The sequence below is a fragment of the Periplaneta americana genome, chromosome 12, assembly GCF_040183065.1.
Source record: "Periplaneta americana isolate PAMFEO1 chromosome 12, P.americana_PAMFEO1_priV1, whole genome shotgun sequence".
Lineage (NCBI taxonomy): Eukaryota > Metazoa > Arthropoda > Insecta > Blattodea > Blattidae > Periplaneta > Periplaneta americana.
In genome coordinates this window covers 24,660,275-24,681,719 of record NC_091128.1, presented here as the reverse complement: position 1 = coordinate 24,681,719, position 21,445 = coordinate 24,660,275, and the positions used below count along the sequence as shown (strand labels likewise).

General features: G+C 37.2%; 2 protein-coding genes across 2 annotated transcripts in view; both read left to right on the top strand.

Moving 5' to 3' along the window:
- The window catches only part of LOC138710217 (protein O-mannosyl-transferase TMTC1-like), a 1,461,941-nt gene that overhangs the window by 1,348,283 nt on the left and 92,213 nt on the right, over positions 1–21,445 (top strand). The gene's annotated exons all lie outside the window — the stretch shown is intronic.
- LOC138710216 (uncharacterized) lies at positions 16,469–18,042 on the top strand. The gene is made up of 2 exons (XM_069840876.1): positions 16,469–16,560; positions 17,171–18,042. Exons 1-2 carry the CDS (start codon positions 16,517–16,519, stop codon positions 18,027–18,029), a joined length of 903 nt encoding a protein of 300 aa, XP_069696977.1. The 5' UTR covers positions 16,469–16,516; the 3' UTR covers positions 18,030–18,042.

Here is a 21,445-nt window from a genome sequence, read left to right as displayed (position 1 = left end):
TTTAATGTTCATTTAGCAATTTTAATATAGCCTATGTTTTTCTTCTGGTTATGAAGGTTAAATGTGAAAATTTTGGCACACATCGGTCAAAGCGTGTAGATTTGCATAGAGAGCATACACACATACATATACAGGGTGTTTCAAAAATAGGGGCATAATTTCAGGTATGTATTTCCCACATATAGACAATCAAAATAGTTCATTACAACATGTGTCCGGAAATGCTTCATTTCCGAGTTATGGCCTTCACAACATTGAAATTCACCGGAACGTTTTTCTTTCCGCAAGTCGTTGTCATTACAGAAGATGTTCAAAATGTCCACCTCATGTTTGAATACAGACCTCACATCGATGTCTCATTGACCTGCGAACACGATCCCAAACTCCAGGAGTATTGCGTATGTCCTCAGAACATGCCACAATTCGATTCCGAAGGGATTCCAAATCAGGCACCGGAGACGAATAAACCAATGATTTTAAATGGCCCCACAAGTAGAAATCGAGAGGGTTCAGATGAGGTGAGCGTGGAGGCCAAGCACTTGGGCCATCTCTACCTATCCATCGATCAGGAAACCTTCGATCCAAGTACCGGCGAGCCGTACGACTGAAGTGTGCAGGAGCGCCATCATGCAAGAAGTGAATGTGTTGACGATTGATCTGTGGAGTGTCTTCTAAAACATAAGGTATGGTGTTTTCCAGGAAGTTTGTGTACGCCTGCCCCGTAAGTCTGTTTACAAGTACCTACATGGGGTCCACCTAATCGATCACCAATGATACCGGCCCACATGTTGAGGGAGATGGAACAGTTGCACGTGGGTTTTCATAAGCCCATACATGCTGATTGTGGAAATTTGTTATGCCATTATGAACTGTGCTTCATCTGTAAATAATACTAAGGCAGGAAAGTTCGGATTTACACCACACTGCTGCAAGAACCACTGACAGAACCTAACTCGTGCAGGGTAATCTGCTGGTGACAATTGATAAGGATACAATTGATACTCTTTCAACAGTCTCCAGATAGTCGTATGAGGTACATTGACTTACAACGCTACCCTTCGTGTGCTGATAGAAGGAGTCATGTTCACAGCCTCCAGAATCTCCTCCTGTACTTCTGGAGTTGTAGATTTAGTCGTCCCCTTCCCAAACCAGGAGAGTTAAATTTTCGATACTTGCACAGACGGTAATGGAGACGTACAAATGTCTTCCGATCTGAACATTGTCGCTGTGGGTACGTCTCCTGGTAGAAACGACGAGCCAGCGCAGCATTGCCGTCCGCCTTACCGTACATGAAGTGTATCTCTGCCAGCTCTTGATTTGAATACATGTCGCACAGTCTAACGCCTACACAACACTGAATGTAACCTTCGCCTCGGAATGAACTGTCAGAGTGCCCTCTTAATGTCTCCTTTGACGGCAACGACCCGCTGAAAGAAAAACGTTCCGGTGAATTTCAATGTTGTGAAGGCCATAACTCGGAAATAAAGCATTTCCGGACACATGTTTAATGAAATATTTTGATTGTCTACATGTTGGAAATACATACCTGAAATTATGCCCCGTATTTTTATTAAGATATCTAGTAATTTAAAGAGATCGCGGCATTTTCAAGCTAGAATCCATCTTCATCTTCGGACAAAAACTAGGACATCGAAGTAACCTACTAGTTTTTCGTGTCTTTAGCTCAACGTTAACGCTCTGGTCATCTACCCAGATGACTAGCCTTCGATGCTCGACCACATCGAAATGGAAATTGTAATTGACAAAACAGACGTTCCACAAGGGTTTACTCGAGGTACTAACGTTTTCCACTTCAAATCCATCAACACTCTTTACTTGTTTATTTCATCTCTCGTCTGCAATAGCAAAACATAAGCTGGGACGAAGTCTTCGTAGTAACATGTCTTCCGATGCTAATGTAGGAAGGGCTTGGGACTCCTGGCCCTGGGGATTCTCAGGGACTCGCCTGAAGATGGCATCAGGCTTTGTTATGTTGAGGGAGGATGATTCATCTGTCATGATTGGAATCACGAATACCATCCGGGCCACATTTGGGACTCGAAGAATCATCGCACATAGAGGGCGCACAATGCAGCAAAGCAAGCCAAAATTCATAGATTCATGCTGTGGCAGGACCAGGTAAAACCTATCCAATACGAGTGAACCGTACTAGTTTGGTCGATACCAATGTCTAAATACACTTAGACCTAACTAATTGAACATGTCCACCACTAGTAAAATATGCATCGCTTTTCGAAGATTCAATGTTATTTTGGATTTGGATAAATAGGGTGGAAAGAAATAAATGACTCATTGCAGCAGCTACGTATAGTAAAATACACATCATAAAAATCACTTTCAAAACGTCGGAATGATTGCATTTCATCAACAATGTAAAAAAAAATTTGTAATCATAATTACACTTGAATTATTTTGTTTTAGATCTCTCCAACTAATCTGTAGATATGTAACAGAGTATGTATGTGACAGATCATAGAGATTTCTTCCCTCAAACGAGCTCTGTAGCAGGGTTGGTGTGGAGTTACGACTCTCGAGCTTCAATATGCGTAGCTTAATTTGTTAACGCATGTGCCGCTCCTGTGTTTGTTGTAATACCGTGTCCGCTTTAGTGGTTTCACCGGCTCTGTGCCAATAATTGATTGTGTGCTTATGACTGGACGCAGTTGAATGTAATTTCCAGGTCGTCTCAGGCGAGTATTCGAGGAGATCATACGTTGAGTCCAGCTCACATTACATCCTCTTTGTTTAGAGACAGGAGTGGCGTGGTATTGTTATAGACACGAGGACAGAGACACAAATGAAAGTAGAGGATCCAGATAAATTTTCTTGTTTGTATTTACTGATGGAATAGCTAATCTAACTTCATTAACACACAAATACATACGTACATACATGCATCATACATACATACATACATACATACATACATACATATACACATACATACATACAAAACACATGCCACATAACATACATCATATTACATACATACATACATACATACATACATACATACATACATACATACATACATACATACATACATACATACATACATACATACATACATACATACATACATTCATACATACATACATACAAAAATAGGGAAAATGACATACACAACACAGGCCGCATAACATACGTAAGATATTATAATATTATAGATTTATTAATTTGTCATACAAAATAATATCTGTAATATTGACAATTAATATTTGAGGAGAAAAATTCGCTCCGGCGCCTGGGATCGAACCCGGCTCCTTGGTTCTAAGTACCAAAGCGCTCTGACCACTGAGCTACGCCGAGTTCAACCCACAGCATCAGATCGAATTCTCCTCCTTCAATGTTTCCCTTTGTGGCCTGACTCCAAGTTAGGCATATATTATGTTGACGTATATGTCCAATGTCAACTGCCATTATACTAGGAGCGCACTCAGCTGAGTCACTTGTTTGGCCGGGATTCGGCAGTTAAGTGCACAGTAATCTGTACAGACATATGCACTGCAGCTATGAGAATATTATAGATTTATTAATTTGTCATACAGAATAATATCTGTAATATTGACAATTAATACTGAGGAGAAAAATTAGGCGTAGCTTAGTGGTCACAGCGCTTGGAACGTAGAATCGAGGACCCGGGTTTGATCCCCGGCGCCGGAGAAAATTTTTCTCCTCAAATATTAAATATTTATACATAATATATGTTACATAAAATACATAATATACATAATATACGTTACATTACATACATATCACAAACATACACAACACAGGCCACACAACATACAAAACATAGATAACATAAGTTATATAACATACATTACATTACATACATAACACAGACCATGTAACATAGGTTACATAACATTACATTATATACATACAAGCATACATGGTCACAATAATTTCTGCATGTGGGGATGTGCTAAGGGAACGTGTGAATTAATTATACTCGTTATTTTGCCAGGTTGGTTGGTGCAGTGCACGAGGGCAGCATTTCATTAAACCCCTTCCCAGGCCTAATATCACCCCTCGTCTCTAAACATACAAGCACCCCCATCTGCTCATTAATTAGTGGAGATATCTTGTAATTATATTGATCTGTGCAGGCCTGTACACTAATCCTTGTGAAATTACTGTTGTTCAGGATAACCACAACGGCTCGTTTTTAGTTGATCTTGTGCCATCAAACCCAAAGAGTTATAATTAGAAGCAGAGTTTGCTGTACAGTCAGTTACGCTACCTGAGCGACTGTGTGTACAGGGCGGGAAGAAGGAATGGATATGGAGGAAGATGGAGAGAGAAAGAGAAAGAAAGGAGGAAACGCAATGCAAACGAAGAGGGGAATATGGAGAGAAAATAATAATGCTAAAGGACATAAATATGCGAACATGTAGAATATACAATAAAAGAGGGAAGAACATTTCACAGTAACATGAATGACGAAAAGAATTTAAAAAAATTGTCAAATATTTAAATTAATTACAGGGTTAAACATAACAAAGAAAGTGAGAAATTAATAAAGCGCGGAAGTAACAGACTATAAAAAATAAAATACGATATAGAAGAAGACAGAAATACTAGGATGTAAGTAGAGTGAAATATGAAATTAATATTTGTATAGAAAAAGACAAACAGTAAGATACGAGGCGCATCCAGAAAGTAATTTTCCCTATTTTTTTAAAAAAAGAACACACACTTTCAGGAAAACATTTATTGGCAACAGGTACAGCAATGTTTTAGCTATATTTCAACATAGCCACCATCACAATTAAGACACTTATCGTATCGTGGGATCAACTTTTGTATCCTCTGTCGTAGAATTCTGCCGCCTGTGAATGGAACCAGCGTGTGACAGACGCCTTCAGCTCTTCGTCGTTGCCAAAACGCTCACCGGAGGACAGGAATTTCTTGAGGTGCAAGAAAACGTCAAAATCGCTGGGAGCAAGATCAGGACTGTAGGATGGATGATCAAACAACTCCCAGCCAAATTCCGTCAAAACAGCTCCTGTGCGCCGAGCAGTATGTGGACGAGCATTGTCATGGAGGAGCACAACACCTGCAGAAAACATTCCACGCCTCTTGTTTTGAATGGCACGTCGCAATTTTCGCATTGTTTCACAGTAACGGTCAGCGTTCACTGTTTCACCTCTTGGAATGAAGTCAATGAGCAGAATGCCTTTCCTGTCCCAGAACACCGTGCACATCACTTTCCGTACCGACAGCGTCTGTTTGAATTTCGTTCTGACCGGAGATCCACTATTCCCGCCAATGCATTGACTGCTGCTTGGTTTCCGGGGTGAAGTGCGAAATCCACGTCTCATCGCCCGTGACGATCCTGTCGAGGAACTCGTCACCGTCATCGTGATACCGTTGCAGAAATGTCAGTGCTGCTCCTAAACGTTGCATTTTGTGTTCGGGTGTCAGGTTTTTCGGCACCCACCTAGCACACACTTTTTTGAACAGCAGGTGCTTAGTGACAATCTCATGCAACAAGGATCGCGATATCTGCGGGAAATGGCTACTCAGCTCCGTAATCGTGAAGCGACGGTTCTCCATGATGTATACTGCCGCACCAGCTTAACACGATCATCATTGATGAGGGACGGTCGCCCACTGCGCTCTTCATCATGGACACTTTGACGACCTTCGGAAAACTGTCTACAGCAACGACGCACCATCTGCATACTCATGATGTTCGGCCCATAGACCTGACAGAGTTGCGGGACCTGTCCGGCTGGCATATGATTGATACGGCATAGATCTGTTACGCATGCGCAATTGACACGGCTAATTACGTTTACTTTCAAGGGGAAAAAATCGGGAAACTTACTTTCTGGGTGAGCCTCGTACTTGAAGAATGACAGAAAAGAATGAGAAAGAAGTAACGAGGCGAAAAATAAAGGTAGATAATGAAGAGACGTATAAGTTTTAGGCGCTCATTTAAGAGAAACAGTATATTGGTCGTCAAGCCAAAAGAGGGTATGAGATAGTAACAGACCACATGTTCTAATACAGTACCTGACTTGATGATGATGATGATGATGATGATGATGATGATGATGATGATGATGATGATGATGATTGAATGTATAGGAAGCCAAGTAGCAGAATGAATTTTCGTAAAATTCTGATTAAAATTCTGCTATATGTACAGAGACATTATGACGTGAGGCGAGAAAACAGCGGTTTACTGGGAGCTCGCTTCCTGCGCGGGCTGCTAGAGGTGCGGCGTAGTAGATCTCAATCGCCATATGGCAATCGCTGTAGTCTCAAATCATGTTAAAATAATATTGATTCTTCAAGTGTACAAAGTTAGTATATAAAGTTTAGTGATTATTGTGTATTTAGATAATGTCTACCAACAAATTTTCATTGCGTGTCCGTGTCAATGAGGGAATTACGGCGTATTTTTGGTACGAGACTAATAAGTATTCATTTGTGGGCTGCACGAAGTCCAGATCTAACATCCTGTGATCTTTATTTTAGGGAAACTAAAAGGTAGGGTTTATGGGAAAAATCCTCATTCTATAGATGAACTAAAAGACTATAATATACGAGAAGAAATCGAGGTTATCAATGCTGTAGAACTTCAAAATTTTGTTGATTTGTTTATCAGAAGATGTCAGTTGTGTGTGGCGACAAATGGGGGCCATTTTCAGCAAGAGTGTGAGCATGGTAAGTCCAAATTATTGAACATTTATTGTTAGTGCTGTTACGTACTCGTATTATAGAAGTGCCAGAGAAATGGTTATTCGATAGCCGGAAACCACGCTTGCAGTGAGCCACAGATCACCCGCCGCTTTCTCGCCTCACGACATAATAATGTCTCTGTACATCTCTTACCATGCAGTACATCTAACTTGATATGTGTAAGAGGAAGAACAATTGTTTGTATGCATCAGAAGTTTGACTAGTGTAATATGTAGCTACTCGGCGAGGTATGCAATTGACGGGAAAAGAAACTACCCATTCTACCCCATTATCTCCTAGCCTAGTTGTGTCATAAGTGTTGCCTCCTTGGTATCACTTGTGAGGTTCAGACCTGTCTATGGACAGTTGACTAAACAACAACAACAACCTTTAAGGGAAAAATTCATGCAGTTGCATTCAATACCTTCTGTAAAGTTCGTTCTTTGTGCAGCAGACTATGCCTACTATTATCGCATACCTATAGGTTTGAACAGTTTTCTCTATCTACTGCCGTAGTCTATTCAACAATGCAGGTAAAATGGGATCCTAAAAAATAAAGATTATTCTAAATCGATAACTGCTAATAACTACTCATTGGAGCGGATGTAATTATCCTTAAATTGTGTGCCTGTTATGTACTTTCAGACAATTAAGGCTTTCTGGAAAGCTATGAAATTTTAGAAGCGAATTGTGCTTCATTATCTCACAACCAGGGTTAGTAATAAACTGAGGAAAATTGACTACATAATACAAAATGATTTGTACAATAGATCTATCGTTATTGCGATTTGTGTTTTAATACATTATGTCCATTATAACCAACAAACTATAGCAGCAATGGGCATAACAGGAAACTGGAAGAGAACTCAAAAAACTCCTGCTGATGTCCTTGTTTGCTGCACCGCCTTATAAACAAAGTGACTTCGTATTAAATATTGTGTTGTAACAGTTTATCTGACCTCACAAATTGAAAAGAGTATTTGACTGAAAATTTATTATATATAATTATTAATTATATATAATTATTAAAAGTACAGTAAGCCACTGTGCATCAATGGTGGATTTTAGGTGACCAGCGAGAGCCGAAAGTTGCTTAACTTCCAGTCTACCCATATCAAAACGTTACTATCTCAACCGGAGAAGATTGAGTGTGGAATTAAGGTGTAGTATGTAGTGACTCGATTGAGTTATTAGTGCCCAAGCCTTAACTACAGCTTACATTTGCAAATGCCTGTTTGTCTGCTTCTCATGAAGGTTACCTTTAACCTTTCATCTTCGTCGAGGGCGTCCCAGATCTCTCATTCATTCATTCATTCATTCATTCATTCATTCATTCATTCATTCATTCATTCATTCTTATATAGTGTTCTGCCCAAGGGAAGGTCTTTGACTGCAAACCCAGTATTCCCCACTCTTTCATATTTTCTGCCGTCCACACCTGTGGAGTAACGGTCAGCGCGTCTGGTCGCGAAACCAGGTGGCCCAGGTTCGAATCCCGGTCGGGGCAAGTTACTTGTTTGAGGTTTTTCCGGGGTTTTCCCTCAACCCAATACAAGCAAATGCTGGGTAACTTTCGGTGCCGGACCCCGGACTCATTTCACCGCCATTATCACCTTCATATCATTCAGACGCTAATAACCTAGATGTTGATGCAGCGTCGTAAAATATCCCATTATTTTCTGCCTTCCTCTTAATTTCCGCATATGATCCATATATCTTAATGTCGTCTATTATTTGATATCTTCTTTATGCCCCAAACTCTTCTCCCGCTCATCATTTCTTCCTTTGCATCCATCAGTAGGGAGTTTCTTCTCAGCCAGTGACCCAGCCAATTTCTTTCTCTGTTCCTGATCTATTTCAGAATTATTTTTTCTTCATCCACTCTTTCCAACACAACTTCATTTCTTATTCTGTCCATTTCAAACGCTCTATTCTTCTCCATATCCACATTTAAAGTGTTTTTAGTCGGTTCTGTTCACTTGATCGTAATGTCATATTTCTGCTTAATATAATACTACACTCCACACAAAGCACATTATTAGTCTCCTCTTTAGATATTTTTCCAGAGGTCCGCAGAAGATGCTTATTTTTCTAATAAAAGCTTCCGTTGCTATTCCTATTCTCCTTTTAACTTCCTGGCACCAGCTCATGTTACTGCTTATAGTATGGTGTGTATCTATCATTTTTATGCCCTCTGCACTACTACCGAGGTTTCATATTATTTTCATTTTTATATTTTAAGCTAAAAATTAAGCCACGACTAAGTATAGCAATACCAGACTTCTTCCCTGTATTTTCTCGTCTCGTACTAAACGCCGAATGCACCCCAGATCTAACCTCGAATCCAGTTCCATCTTTCGTTTTTCTTCCCCCACATCGTACCCTCCGGACAAGCCTAACATTCTCCTACTCAAAGCAGTCCCGTTATCCCTGTCTTCCTTACACACAAATTCTACCACATTCTCTTAACCCTTCACACATCGAAATCTCAGGACAAATTTCTACCGCGATTCTATTGTTTCCCCTAGCCCAGAACGAGGAGGAAACTTCTAACATATTTTTTTTTGTTAGTTTTCAATAAACGTGTATTGTTAAAACAGTCTTCCTTTTCTTCACTACAATAATACATCATCATCTTCCACAAGCTTCAGCCCATCTTGTCCGTCACTCCCATTTCCTCTCTCTCCACCTGTGACCATAGCAAGCAGAGGAACGCCAACAGAAACCGGCGCACGACAATAGGCCCCCAACGTGGGGCTCGACACATTGCAACATCACCCCGCCCTCACAAGCTTCGGCCATCTTGTCAATCACTCCCATTTCCCTTCTCCACCTCTGACCACAGCATGCAAAAGGACGACAACGCAGCCCGGAGCACGACAAGTACATTCCAAGTCTCTCCTTCGCATGGGGCCATATTTAAGCGTTAACTTAGGTAGCCGGTTCGTATCCATTTTTTCCAGGCGTCTGCACCAATTTTGCCGATACATTTTGATATTCTCTACTGTATGTTATACTTTTAATAATGTATAATTCCGATATTTCTCCGATAATCTAGTATCCAGCCGGTAAAATCCAATAATGGCCGTAACAAATCTAATGTGAGCCTGTTATGCATTGAAATACAAAATGTAATTTCTTACTAAGTATCCTTTCGGGAATATTTTAACTACTTTGCAATATATTTCACTCAAATTGTTAAGTAAAACTGCATTTTACTTATGAAGATATGGCACAGTCTTTAAGTTCTCAGAGGTCCTATTCATTCTCCGGATTATGATAAAACAAATAATCTTCTTCCAGTTATTATTCAGTGTGATGCTTCATACGGTATTTGAGAAATCTACAAAATCTCTCAATTGCGCAAGTAGCCTTCTCAATTCCTGTATTGCGACTTGTTTTCTCTTCAGCAGTTCAGTACCAGAGCACGGATTTACCATTCTTTGAATTCTTAATAAATTAATCCCCAGATTTTGACAACGTCCATAATTATGCCGTTGATCATTTCGTTACAATTCATTATTTTTTCTTTGAGTACATTCGTATGTTTCATTTCGTGCACGGCAAAACTGTAAAGAAGATTCAAATATTTTCTCACCTAGTCTCGATGTCCGATGATCCTCAATACTATATATATAGGAATATCCCTTTCCAAATGTATCGTTGATACTGATTGAGTATGAATTGTTCTTTGCATTCCGATTTTTTTACTGTACCTCTATTTTCTATTTCTCTTATTTTTGTATCAACTCGTACATTTTTGTTTTAATGCCACTATGACCATGAAGGTAGGTGGATTTGTCTTATAAAATTCATGTTGCATTCTATTGTGATAACAAAATTCATGCTGCATTCTATTTGGTAACTTTCTGAAGAGTTTTCAATCTCTTTCGAATTAAAATGTTTGTTTCGTAATTTCTAGTATAATATAGGCCCTACTATTAATTTTAATTTTCGTAAGCCAACTGAGTCACAAATGAAATTGACACCCTTTAATTTGATTATTGAAAAAAAAATTAATTTTGGCAATATTGTGTTCTACCATTTCAAAATTTAACCAAAGCTTTGAAATGATAAGCTGCCTTCTAAATATTTCAATGGATAATTTCTTCACGAAGCACCACATTTTATTACGTACAGTTTCCCTGAAAAGGAATGAGACGATTGAATATTCCTAAGTCTCAGATGTAAAACACTGCGCATGATCAGAGATCAGAGCACTGATACACGAGATAACGAATATTGAGTTACTTAGATTCAAGCTATTTGGTTTGTTACTAGCATCGTTCCGGAATTCACTTCAAAAACTGCAAAAAATATGATAATATTACGTAAATAAGAGATAAATATATACGTAAATCGTGTAGTTAAATCGACAATGGACCTTCATGACTAGATCGACACTCTGCACAGAAAGTAAAGCTTTCGTGTCGTTGCAATAGCTCAGACGCTAAGATCTCTGCGTGTAGTGTAGAAGAGAGCGAGTGCGATTCTTAGTCTATATCAACGATTTTTTTTTCTAAATAACGTTGAAATAGATTTTTACAAAGTCCTCAGATTAAGTGTTAATGATCACAGAAATTACAAAATTACAAGTTATAATATTATAAACGTTAATCTAATGAATGTATTTATACACACACATACAATGTAAATGCATATATATATATATATATATATACATACATACATACATACATATAAAACTAACAATTAAAATAAAATTAAAAATATATTCCTAAGCCACACAGACAAACGATCACAAAGGTTTAGAGTCCTTAGGCCATGTCATTTGTTGAGTAATTATTACAATATTTTATTACTAGCTCTCCCATATGTGTAATAAATCCACTCGCACAAAACAATTTTTGTTAAAAGTGTGGCTTTGGATTATTTCATTCTCACCCCTTCAGTTGATTTTAACTATTTTATCTACGTGTTTAATTTAATGTGCATTCAATTTAATTCATGTTATGATTGAATGTATAAGCACTGTTGCAGTTATTGATTAATTACATATATTAATACTAACTATTAAATGCATGTGTTAAGTAACTAATTGCAGTATCTTTTGCAAAATCTTGAATGTTTAAGTTGTCAATAATATTTCGTACTATATACTGTAAGACGTTAAAAGAATTTGCAATAGATTTGGGATCCTCTACTTTATAATCACTAATTTTAATGAAAAAATATTTTCTTATGATATCTACAAGTTTAACTTTAATAATATTCCGAATAGTTTTAATTGCATTATCTGGATTTTGTGCTTTTCTATTCAAATGTGTTCTATTTCCCTCTTTCATAAATTTTGATGAATTACACTGTACTTCTTGTAGTATTTAAGAATATGAGGATAGTTACATTGCAGCTCATTACATATAGATTCTTCTTTTTAATACATGAGATTTTTAAGTCCCTGCATTATCTACATGATTTTACTTTTGAATTTTTTCACTACATTGGGTGGAGAACATCCACTGAAGTGATTCTGAAATGAAGTGAAAAATACAATACATTTACTCTTAATATCAGTAGTACTAGTAACATATACGTTTTTCCAAGATTCATTTTGTAGACATAAATGTAAATAATCACTAGATACAGCATTTACGACCCTATTTTAGTTTTAAAATTAATATTTTGAAATTGTTCAGTAACATTGGAAACAGGATTTGTTTATCATGTTCGTACAAGCCATTGATTATAGGTGCTACCGAATTGGAATTCAGTTTAATTCAGTGTACAAAACTTTTATCAATGGCTGTGCTACTTCAGCTTGTATGCTGGTGGGGAAATGAGTCTAAGACTAAGATTTCCAGTTTCAAGGAGTGAATTTAATTCACTTTTGCGGAAAAGTTCCGAGAGATAATCTATGTCTATGTCACTGCAGATCACAAATTCCATATGAGATTTCTAAGTCTTTTCTTTACAAATTCAATGTTGGCTATAAATATTAAGAAATATGAATTATTGTAGTTAGAAGTCTGATTTACATTACAAAAAGCAAGAAGTTACATCCCTCGGCAAGATTCGAACTTTTCGATGTTTGGTTTTGTCGTCCAACACATAAGCACAGACCTATTCAATGCTTATGTTAATAACCTACAATTTAGCTGTAGCAATGTGGTGTCATAACTTGGGGTTTGTTTACTTAATGTAATTAGATTTAATTTGATTAGCTTCGCAACAATTGCACTTCCTGTTATATCCTGTTATTTAAATATTTAAGTTAGAGTTGATTTATTGACTCTTACTGTGCAAGATGACCCTTATTTCAATAATTCTATATCATGTTAAATAGTCATTGTCTACACTAAAGTATTATCATCATCCCTCTTTTCTCATCTTAATGGCGAACAGACGTGACATGTGACAGCAAGTTATAGCTCTAGTTGAGGCTGGATATGGGGCTAGATCTGCTGGCCGTTTGGTCGGTGTTTGTGGAAGTACAGCCGAGAGGTGGGTTCATCGTTACCAAAATTCAGGGGAGGTCGAAAATCGCCCTATTCCTGGGCGTCCCCGGATTTCTTCATTGGAAGAGGATGCTCTCTTATTCGAGGAAGTTCGACAGGACCCCTGTCGGACTGCTAACGAAATAAGAGCAGCATCTAACTTTCCCGGTTCTTCACAGACTGTGATCAGCAGGTTGAGGAACCGCGGTATTAGGAGCCGGAGGGCTGCGCAAATGGAAATATTGGGGGAAACACGAGCTGTCGACCGTCTTGCCTTCGCTACCAATCGAGTGGATTTCGATTGGAGAAATGTAATTTTCTCCGAAGAAACAACCATCTCGAGAGATTACGAAAGTCCTGTCCGTGTCTATCGTGAGGATGGTCTCCCACATGATCAGCGCGACGTGAAAGATCGGGGCGCTTTAGCATATTGTCACAGTCTTGTATATACAGTCGCGAAGCTCAATACGTAGTAAATATGCAAACATTAGATTGTTGCTCACCACTAGGATCGCTAATATCGCCTCATTACAGGCAATGCAAAATAGTACCGTCACAGTCTATTGTTTCTAGCACCCTCAAAACTCAAGCTTCGTGACTGTATATAGTAGACTGTGATATCGTGTTGGGGTGGATGTCTTACGATGGACCTGGCGTTATAGAACGCATCGATGGCCGGTTTAATACGGGAACTTACGAGCACATTCTGGAAAATATATTCCTTCCTTCCGCCCCTAGAACGTTTTCCCGAAGGAGCATTGCTGTTCCAACAGGATAACCATCCCGTGCACTATGCCGCAAGCATTCAAAGATGGTTTCAAAGTAGACCCGAGATCGAAATCATTAATTGGCCTCCGAAGTCATCTGATTTGAATGTCATCAAAAATTTATGGGCGGAATTGAAAAAGAGAAAGATAGCCACCTATGCCCACCGACGCCCTCAAAATCGAGACGAATTGTGGGATCAAGTTGTTGAAACCTGGGAAGATCTCGCCGGGGATTAGCATTTATTCCACAATCTCGTGACATCCATGCCAGACCGACTTAGAGCTGTAATAGAAGCTGATGGCATGTGGACAAGATTTTAAGTTGACAGGTCTCTTTTTGTTTCTTGTGATTTTTGTTTGAGGAAAAATACTTTTAACTTTCAAGTAAGATTTATTTTTTTGACGAGGTTCAGCCCACTTGTAAGACCCAGAAATTGGGGATAAATTATTCATGTGTTTCGACAAATGAGATAGTCTAGGAACTCTGAAGAAATTAATTACATCTCAATAAAAAAAGTTTCACCTGGGATCGAACACGAGATGTTTCGGTTAAGCAGTGGAACCGACACGCTACTATATGAGCTACCGAGACAAGACAGTGACAAGAGCAGTCTAGATGTAGATCCCATAGCAGGCATTTGCCATTCTATACATAGAAGCAATGATAGCTTGTGACCCTAGCTATGTTGTGAAATCGTGGCCTTAAATGGCTGTCTTCTTCGTGATTCTTATTTTGGTTCTTGTCCTTGTTGTGGTGCTCGTAACAATTCTTGCTATATTTCTCATGTTATGTATCGTTACGTCGATATCGAGTGAACCGCGCTGTAGAACTTTAACTTCCGACGACCAAGAGTCGTCACATTCCTTTTAAGGGTAACTGTACCTATATGCATATGCACATTTCATGTCAGCAATACATTCGTGCATTGTGGGCCTCACAATTTTGCATACGGTGCCACAATTTCATTTAATACATAAACATTTTCTTGCGGGACGCACTATTATCCCTAAATTTCATAACTACTAATTTTATTCTGTCTTATTAGCTACCCAAACGTCACATTTTGTGCCTCTTTTCCTGCCCTTGAAATATAGCTTTTATGCCCAGTCACTGCTTTATACTAATCATAAATTTATGTCCTACTTCTCTCCTAGTTAGGTACTATGGGCGTTTATGTTTCCGTTTTGCATTATCAACTAGTAATATTAATATATCTATTTTACTACACTCTGTATTCATTCATTAATTTACTACCATTTTTAACTAATCTCATGCTATCTTTCCCTATAACTCTTATTACTAGTGATTACTTTGCAGTATAACAGTTTCATTTTTCACTTCACTATTTTCTGACCTTTTTATATCCACTCCCGAATAATCTCTTCTACTCTCATCTTCATTTCAAAACTAATTCGCGGGTTCTCGTGTAAAGGGGGTTAAGTATGATGGGGTTAAGTATGATTTGTCTAAACTGGAATAAGTACAGATTTGAACTATTCTCAATTACTTTTCTTTTGTGTTAAAGGGGTTAAGTTATTCTTCCATTTATGATGCAGTTACAGTGCTCTTTATTTTGTGACAAAGGGGTTTTGTTCAGTACTAAAGGAGAGAAGTTTACATACCTTGCAATTTGACTTAATCCCCTTTACACGAGCACCCGCGAATTAACTTACTTAATTTTACCTAGTACTCAAAATTGTCACTTCCACTACTACTTTCTTGATACGTTTTTACATGTTTACTTACCTCGATCTCATTTTACTTACTACTAATTACTAATAATTGCTTTAGCTCTGTATAATTAGGTTCGTTGTTAGAAATATTTCTTACGTTAATTCACTGTTCTCTAATTACATTAATTCGTTTCTTTCACTTATTTACCTCACCTCTTTTCTTTATTCTGTGAGTGTTATCTCCTCCATACTTTTGTAGTATCTGTCTCTTTTTGCTTACTAATCATTCTTATCACTAATCATTGTTCCACCATCTACCAAACAAGGTACGTTCTTATATCTGACTCTTCCATATGTTCACTGAATACTTATTTTCATTCTTCATTGTTTCCACTTCACTCACTCATCTTTCTTGTACTATGATTTGCTATCATAACTCGTTTCCTCCCTATACTTCCTTTACTCTTCCCTATCGATTCATTTAATATTTTACGTAACTCCTCGGAATTTTCTTCCATCATAATTCTCAAAATCATTTTGTTATATGTTTGTATATTAGCATTTGGCAGAAAAGAAATAACATCAAGGATTATTACATAAGTGTATAGGCTCCGTGCGTATAGCACTTTGCTGCTACAGGCGGACACTACGAGAACTACTTGTAGGCTTGTCTTCAACAGCTGTGCGTAATCTGTGTTGACAGCCGACTGCTGGAAGATTCGAGTAGGAGTGATTTTATACGCATTTATTTAATCTTTCATAAAGTGTTGCCTTTAGATTGCTATTTTAAAAATGTCAAAGCGGTCCAGCAAAATTATGTGCTGTGTTTTTAGCTGTAATAATTGATATTGTAATACAGAGCAAAATGTGAAGTTTTATAGTTTTCCATCACGACCCCACGAAATGGATTTGAAAAGACGGTGGATAATAGCAGTAAATCGGAAAGAGTGAGTTTAAATTAAGTATTTGGGATTTAAGTATTTTAATTAATACCTAATTAAGTTTTTACAGAACTTATCGTAATCGAGGATTTTACAATAAACCTACAGTAACTATTGCATGCAAATAATCACGTTAATGTTATACTTACAAAATAAGCAGCTGTAGGCCATATTTGTAAACACATCATAATAGTAGGGCGCATTGTATTCAGTAATTATGGCAAAGTCTTTATGATAGCCTGTATTATATAATTACAGAAATAGGCCTACAGTATATGAGAAATACGGAAAAATAGTATCATTACATACATACTTTACAATTACAGAATCATATTATGAATATAGAAGGAATTACAAATACAGAAAAATAATATAAATAAAAGTACATTACAATATTGTAATAGTCCTAAAGATATATCATTACGAAGACATATAACAAAAAATAATTTATACTCATTACAACAGAAATTACAAAACATTTAATAGAAACCAAAGCTACATTTTATGAAATCTATTTGAAGTGATTTTCTAAATATCATCTGCCTTTATAGTTTTGTCAAACATTAAACAATATGTTTACATTAATATGTCACATTTACACGAATTATTTTTATAGGGCAGACGGCACTTTATGGACACCTTCCAAATCATCTAGAATCTGTAGCGAACATTTCATAGGAGGGTGTAAATCTCAAAATCCTGCTAGTCCAGCATATGTTCCAAGCATCTTTCCTGAATGTTACAAAAGGGAGTCAACAGGAACAGACTCTCTCAACAGATTTAAAAGACTGAAGAAAAGAACTGAAATAATTTCACAGCCGGATACATCAGACCCTTTGGAAGATAGTGCGTCTATCCTAGTGACCACCAAAACTGATGCCCAAACTCAGACAGATAGAAATTATGACAAAGAAAGCAAGTTTGAATTCAGTTGTATGGTGGATGGAAACAATGTCAGCACACAAGCATGCATATCAGCCTTCCACGCATTGTATGCCAAACCTAAGTGTTCCAGTAAACTGTCTGTGTCTGACTCCCCATATGAAAAAAGAGGATTTTTTGGTTATAGTTCAATTTCTGATGAATCACAATTAAATGTCCTGGCTGGTGTTAACACAGAAATTTTTAATTTATTTTTGAACTTACTGTCAGACAGTACCCAGCGTAAAATTAGTAAAGAAAATAAACTTTTAATATTCTTAATGAAAATGAAGTTAGCCTTGCCATTTGCTGCCCTTGCTGTAATTTTCAATGTTCACCGTAGTACTATTTCTAGAATATTCCAATCTGTTTTACCTACACTTGCACAAGCAACTAAAAACTTTGTTTTCTGGCCTAGCAAAGATACTGTTAATGCAACATTGCCTACTGTGTTTAAAGATAATTATCCGAATTGTAGAGCTATTATTGACTGCACTGAAATTAAAACAGAACAACCTCCTGAAATCAGTCAGCGTGTATATATGTACTCTTAACTATAAGTCTGCATATACTGCAAAAGTTCTTATTGGAATTGCGCCTTGTGGTATGGTAACATTTATTTCCAAATGTTATGGAGGTAGAGCCAGTGACAGTTTTATCACAAATGACTGTGGAATTTTGAAACTGATGGAACCAGGAGATCAAATTATGGCAGATAAAGGTTTTCCCGGAATAAAAACTGTATTGGAGGAGAGCAATGCAATTTTGGTAATGCCACCCTTTATGAATGAAGGTCACTTAACACCTGATCAAGTTGATGATACTTATAATATTGCTAGTGTGCGGATCCACGTAGAACGCTGCATTCAAAGAGTGAAAGTGTATAATATACTTCAAAAATGTCCAAGTGAACTATTACATTGTATTGATGACATTGTGCACATGTGTTGTGTTATGACTAATGTACAGCCTCCATTGATTTCTGAAGATCATTGTTAGAACGGTATGCCAGTTCTTTTAAATAGTGTGTGAAGTAAAACTGTTGCAACTTTTCAATACAGCCCTTCAGGAACATATCATTTCTTTGAATTTCTATAAGAATGGAAATATGATTCTCTGTATAAATGAAAAAATCACAGAAATCAACGCCACAACAGTACATCAGCAGTTGACACTGAGTGAAATATGTATGACTTTGTTTTAGTTCCAAATTTCCTCGTGAATTTTTTATAATATAGGATACATTAATGTCCACAATCTCACCGACAATGGGTTTTTCCTTACATGAAATAGGACATTTAATTTCTAATACTCTTTCTGGCTTACCATTCATCATTACTATCCCATCAGGACTAGCACACAACCAAGGTTGGGCTAAGTGAATGATAAGACCACAACCAGCAACTGTTCTGTCATATGAATTTGTGTATTTGTCAAGTGCAGTTTTTTCTAATTTACTTCCAAAAGTTACATTCCTAAGACCCCTACCATGAAGCAATTTTGGGTTCATGAGGGTATTTACCAGCTTCTCATGATCTTTTTTTCTAGTTTTAATTGAATGTGCCCTACTCGCAGAAATCCTTATTTTTCTTTCTTTAAACCATAAGTCTGATTTTGATTGATGCAAGGTTTTTACACAAATTTCAGTTGCTCTGGTCTTATCAATTAGGACATGATTATCATAAAAATCATTTTCTAATGCAGAAATGTTGCTACTACATTCATTAATTATTATAGGCCTAGTTTCTTGTTTCATTAATAATGTTGTGATTAGCCCTTTACATGCATTATTCTCAACAATAGCTGTGATATCTGTTATTAAATGTCCCAGCAGTTCATTGACAACTTTAAGTGATTCTGATTTTTTCTCTTCGTTTAAAATTTTTGTCAGTATACGTGGGGTTTTCAGTGCAGGAATTTCAATTGCTTCAACTTCAAGCCTCTGCTTTTTTTTGGGAAAAAGTTCTTCTAATCTCTTCCCCTTGCTATATTTCTCTTTCCCCGCATTTGAGATATGGGGTCGAGACCATTCGCAGGGCTGATCAGTTCGCGAAGTGATGCGTTCGGAGTTAACTGCATAAACAACAGCGGAAATGTGTTTACACTTTCCTGACGATCCAGCAGGACATTCGCAGGAACTATTAGTCGCTTCTCTAGCAGCATTAACCTACGATAACATGAGGTCGTCTTTTTAAGTCAGCATCGTTTAATGTATAAATTAACATCAATCACAAATAGTAATAATACATAAATAACTACGTTACCTCTATGGTGACATGATAAGGTTTCAGGCTAATTGATGTCTGTCTTATTACATTTGCAGTTATTACACTCTTGCAAATTCCAGCGAAATATTTTTCTTGTAAATTTAATACATGACCACTTTCTGCAAGTAAACGACCTTTCTTAGAAGAATTTGGCCGATTATTGTCATAGAAAATACTTTGAAATCCCACTGTTATTATTAAATCTGCCGTGGCAGTACACTGTGAGATGACAGCTGATGCTCGCGCGGTAGTACGCAAGAACTTACAATTTTCGCCACTCAGAGCGCGGCGGTGCATTTCTCCCTGCAACGCACGGAGCCTATAATGTAGAGCCTAGTGTACGTTTCACGGAAATGTTTGGGAGCATAATTAAAATACTGTCAGCATTATTCATGAGAAAAGTTACTTTGTTTCGTTAGTTATTAAGACGATTTTACTGTTGCCATCCTCAAATTAAAAGTGTCCTCCAGTCTGCGTAACTACTTTTTCGGCAGAAACATGATTTAAGACTTCTTAGAGGGAAGAAGGAATAGGAGGAAACTTTTACGAAAAAAACGCCACACACTTCATTTCTTGTGTTGTCGCATTTGTGTATATTTATTCCTACTTTGTAGTATCACGTTAGTCCTCTGTTGCTTTTGATTATTTCATAGTCCATGTTTATAAAATCTTAACACATTAAATACAAACACATTTTTTAAATTCTAAAAGAATTTTTGTGTATAAAACATTAACTCTTCAAAATACACTCCACGGAAAGAACATGCTATGTTACTTTTCTTAAATTTTAAAGGGAAGCATTTCTTAACTGTAATACATTGCTACGACATTATGAATTTACATCTTATTTAGTTTATGTTACCATGTTACAATGTTTTTGCCATTCTGATTTACTAGAAACATAGTTCACTTTATAAACTAGCAGATGGGACCAAAAAGCAATAATAAGCAGAAAGTTATTTAGCTCGTTCTTTCCGTCGACCCTTCACTTACTTAAATCTCTCAAAGAGCATTAGTTTAAAAGAAATTTGCTAAAAATGTTTTAGGTCTATAATATCGAAATGAAGTTAATTCCCTTAAATAATCCATGCACGTAGTCCTTTCATTACCACTAAGACTAAGCGAAGGCACATAGTATCGTTGCCTACGAGATAGGCAATCGTAGCATACACCGTACAAAGTAGTATCAAGTATGTTCAATTCTCAAGTGCCCACAATAAAAGAAGTAGTGCAGTGATATGAAACTTGCGTCCGGAAGGGATGGGCAATAAAATGATTCGCAGCTCATAATTCCACTCGAACCTCTTAGCCAATTAAATAAGCTTCATGATACATAACAGACTAATGAGAATCATACTGTACTGATAGTCTACCATTCTCAAAATTTCATCTCAGAAAAATTTATCCTAGTGTAGCTATGATATATTGGAGATGGCAAGCTAGATAAATTATTTTCTCTAATAATTATGACTATGTATGGAGTGGTAAACAATAAAGGTGAAATTCAGAGTGAGTTCTGATACCTAGCAGGAGTTCGTCTTCGAAGTTATTGACTACTATTACTACCGCCTTGACTATTGTCTGTGATTTCTCCAGATTAGCAAATTCACACATTTCTCTCCCCCAAGTGTGTCGGTAAGTGCGATAGATCATGCGGTCACAATGATTTATTGTGGCCATCTTATCAGAGTTGAGTGAGCCAA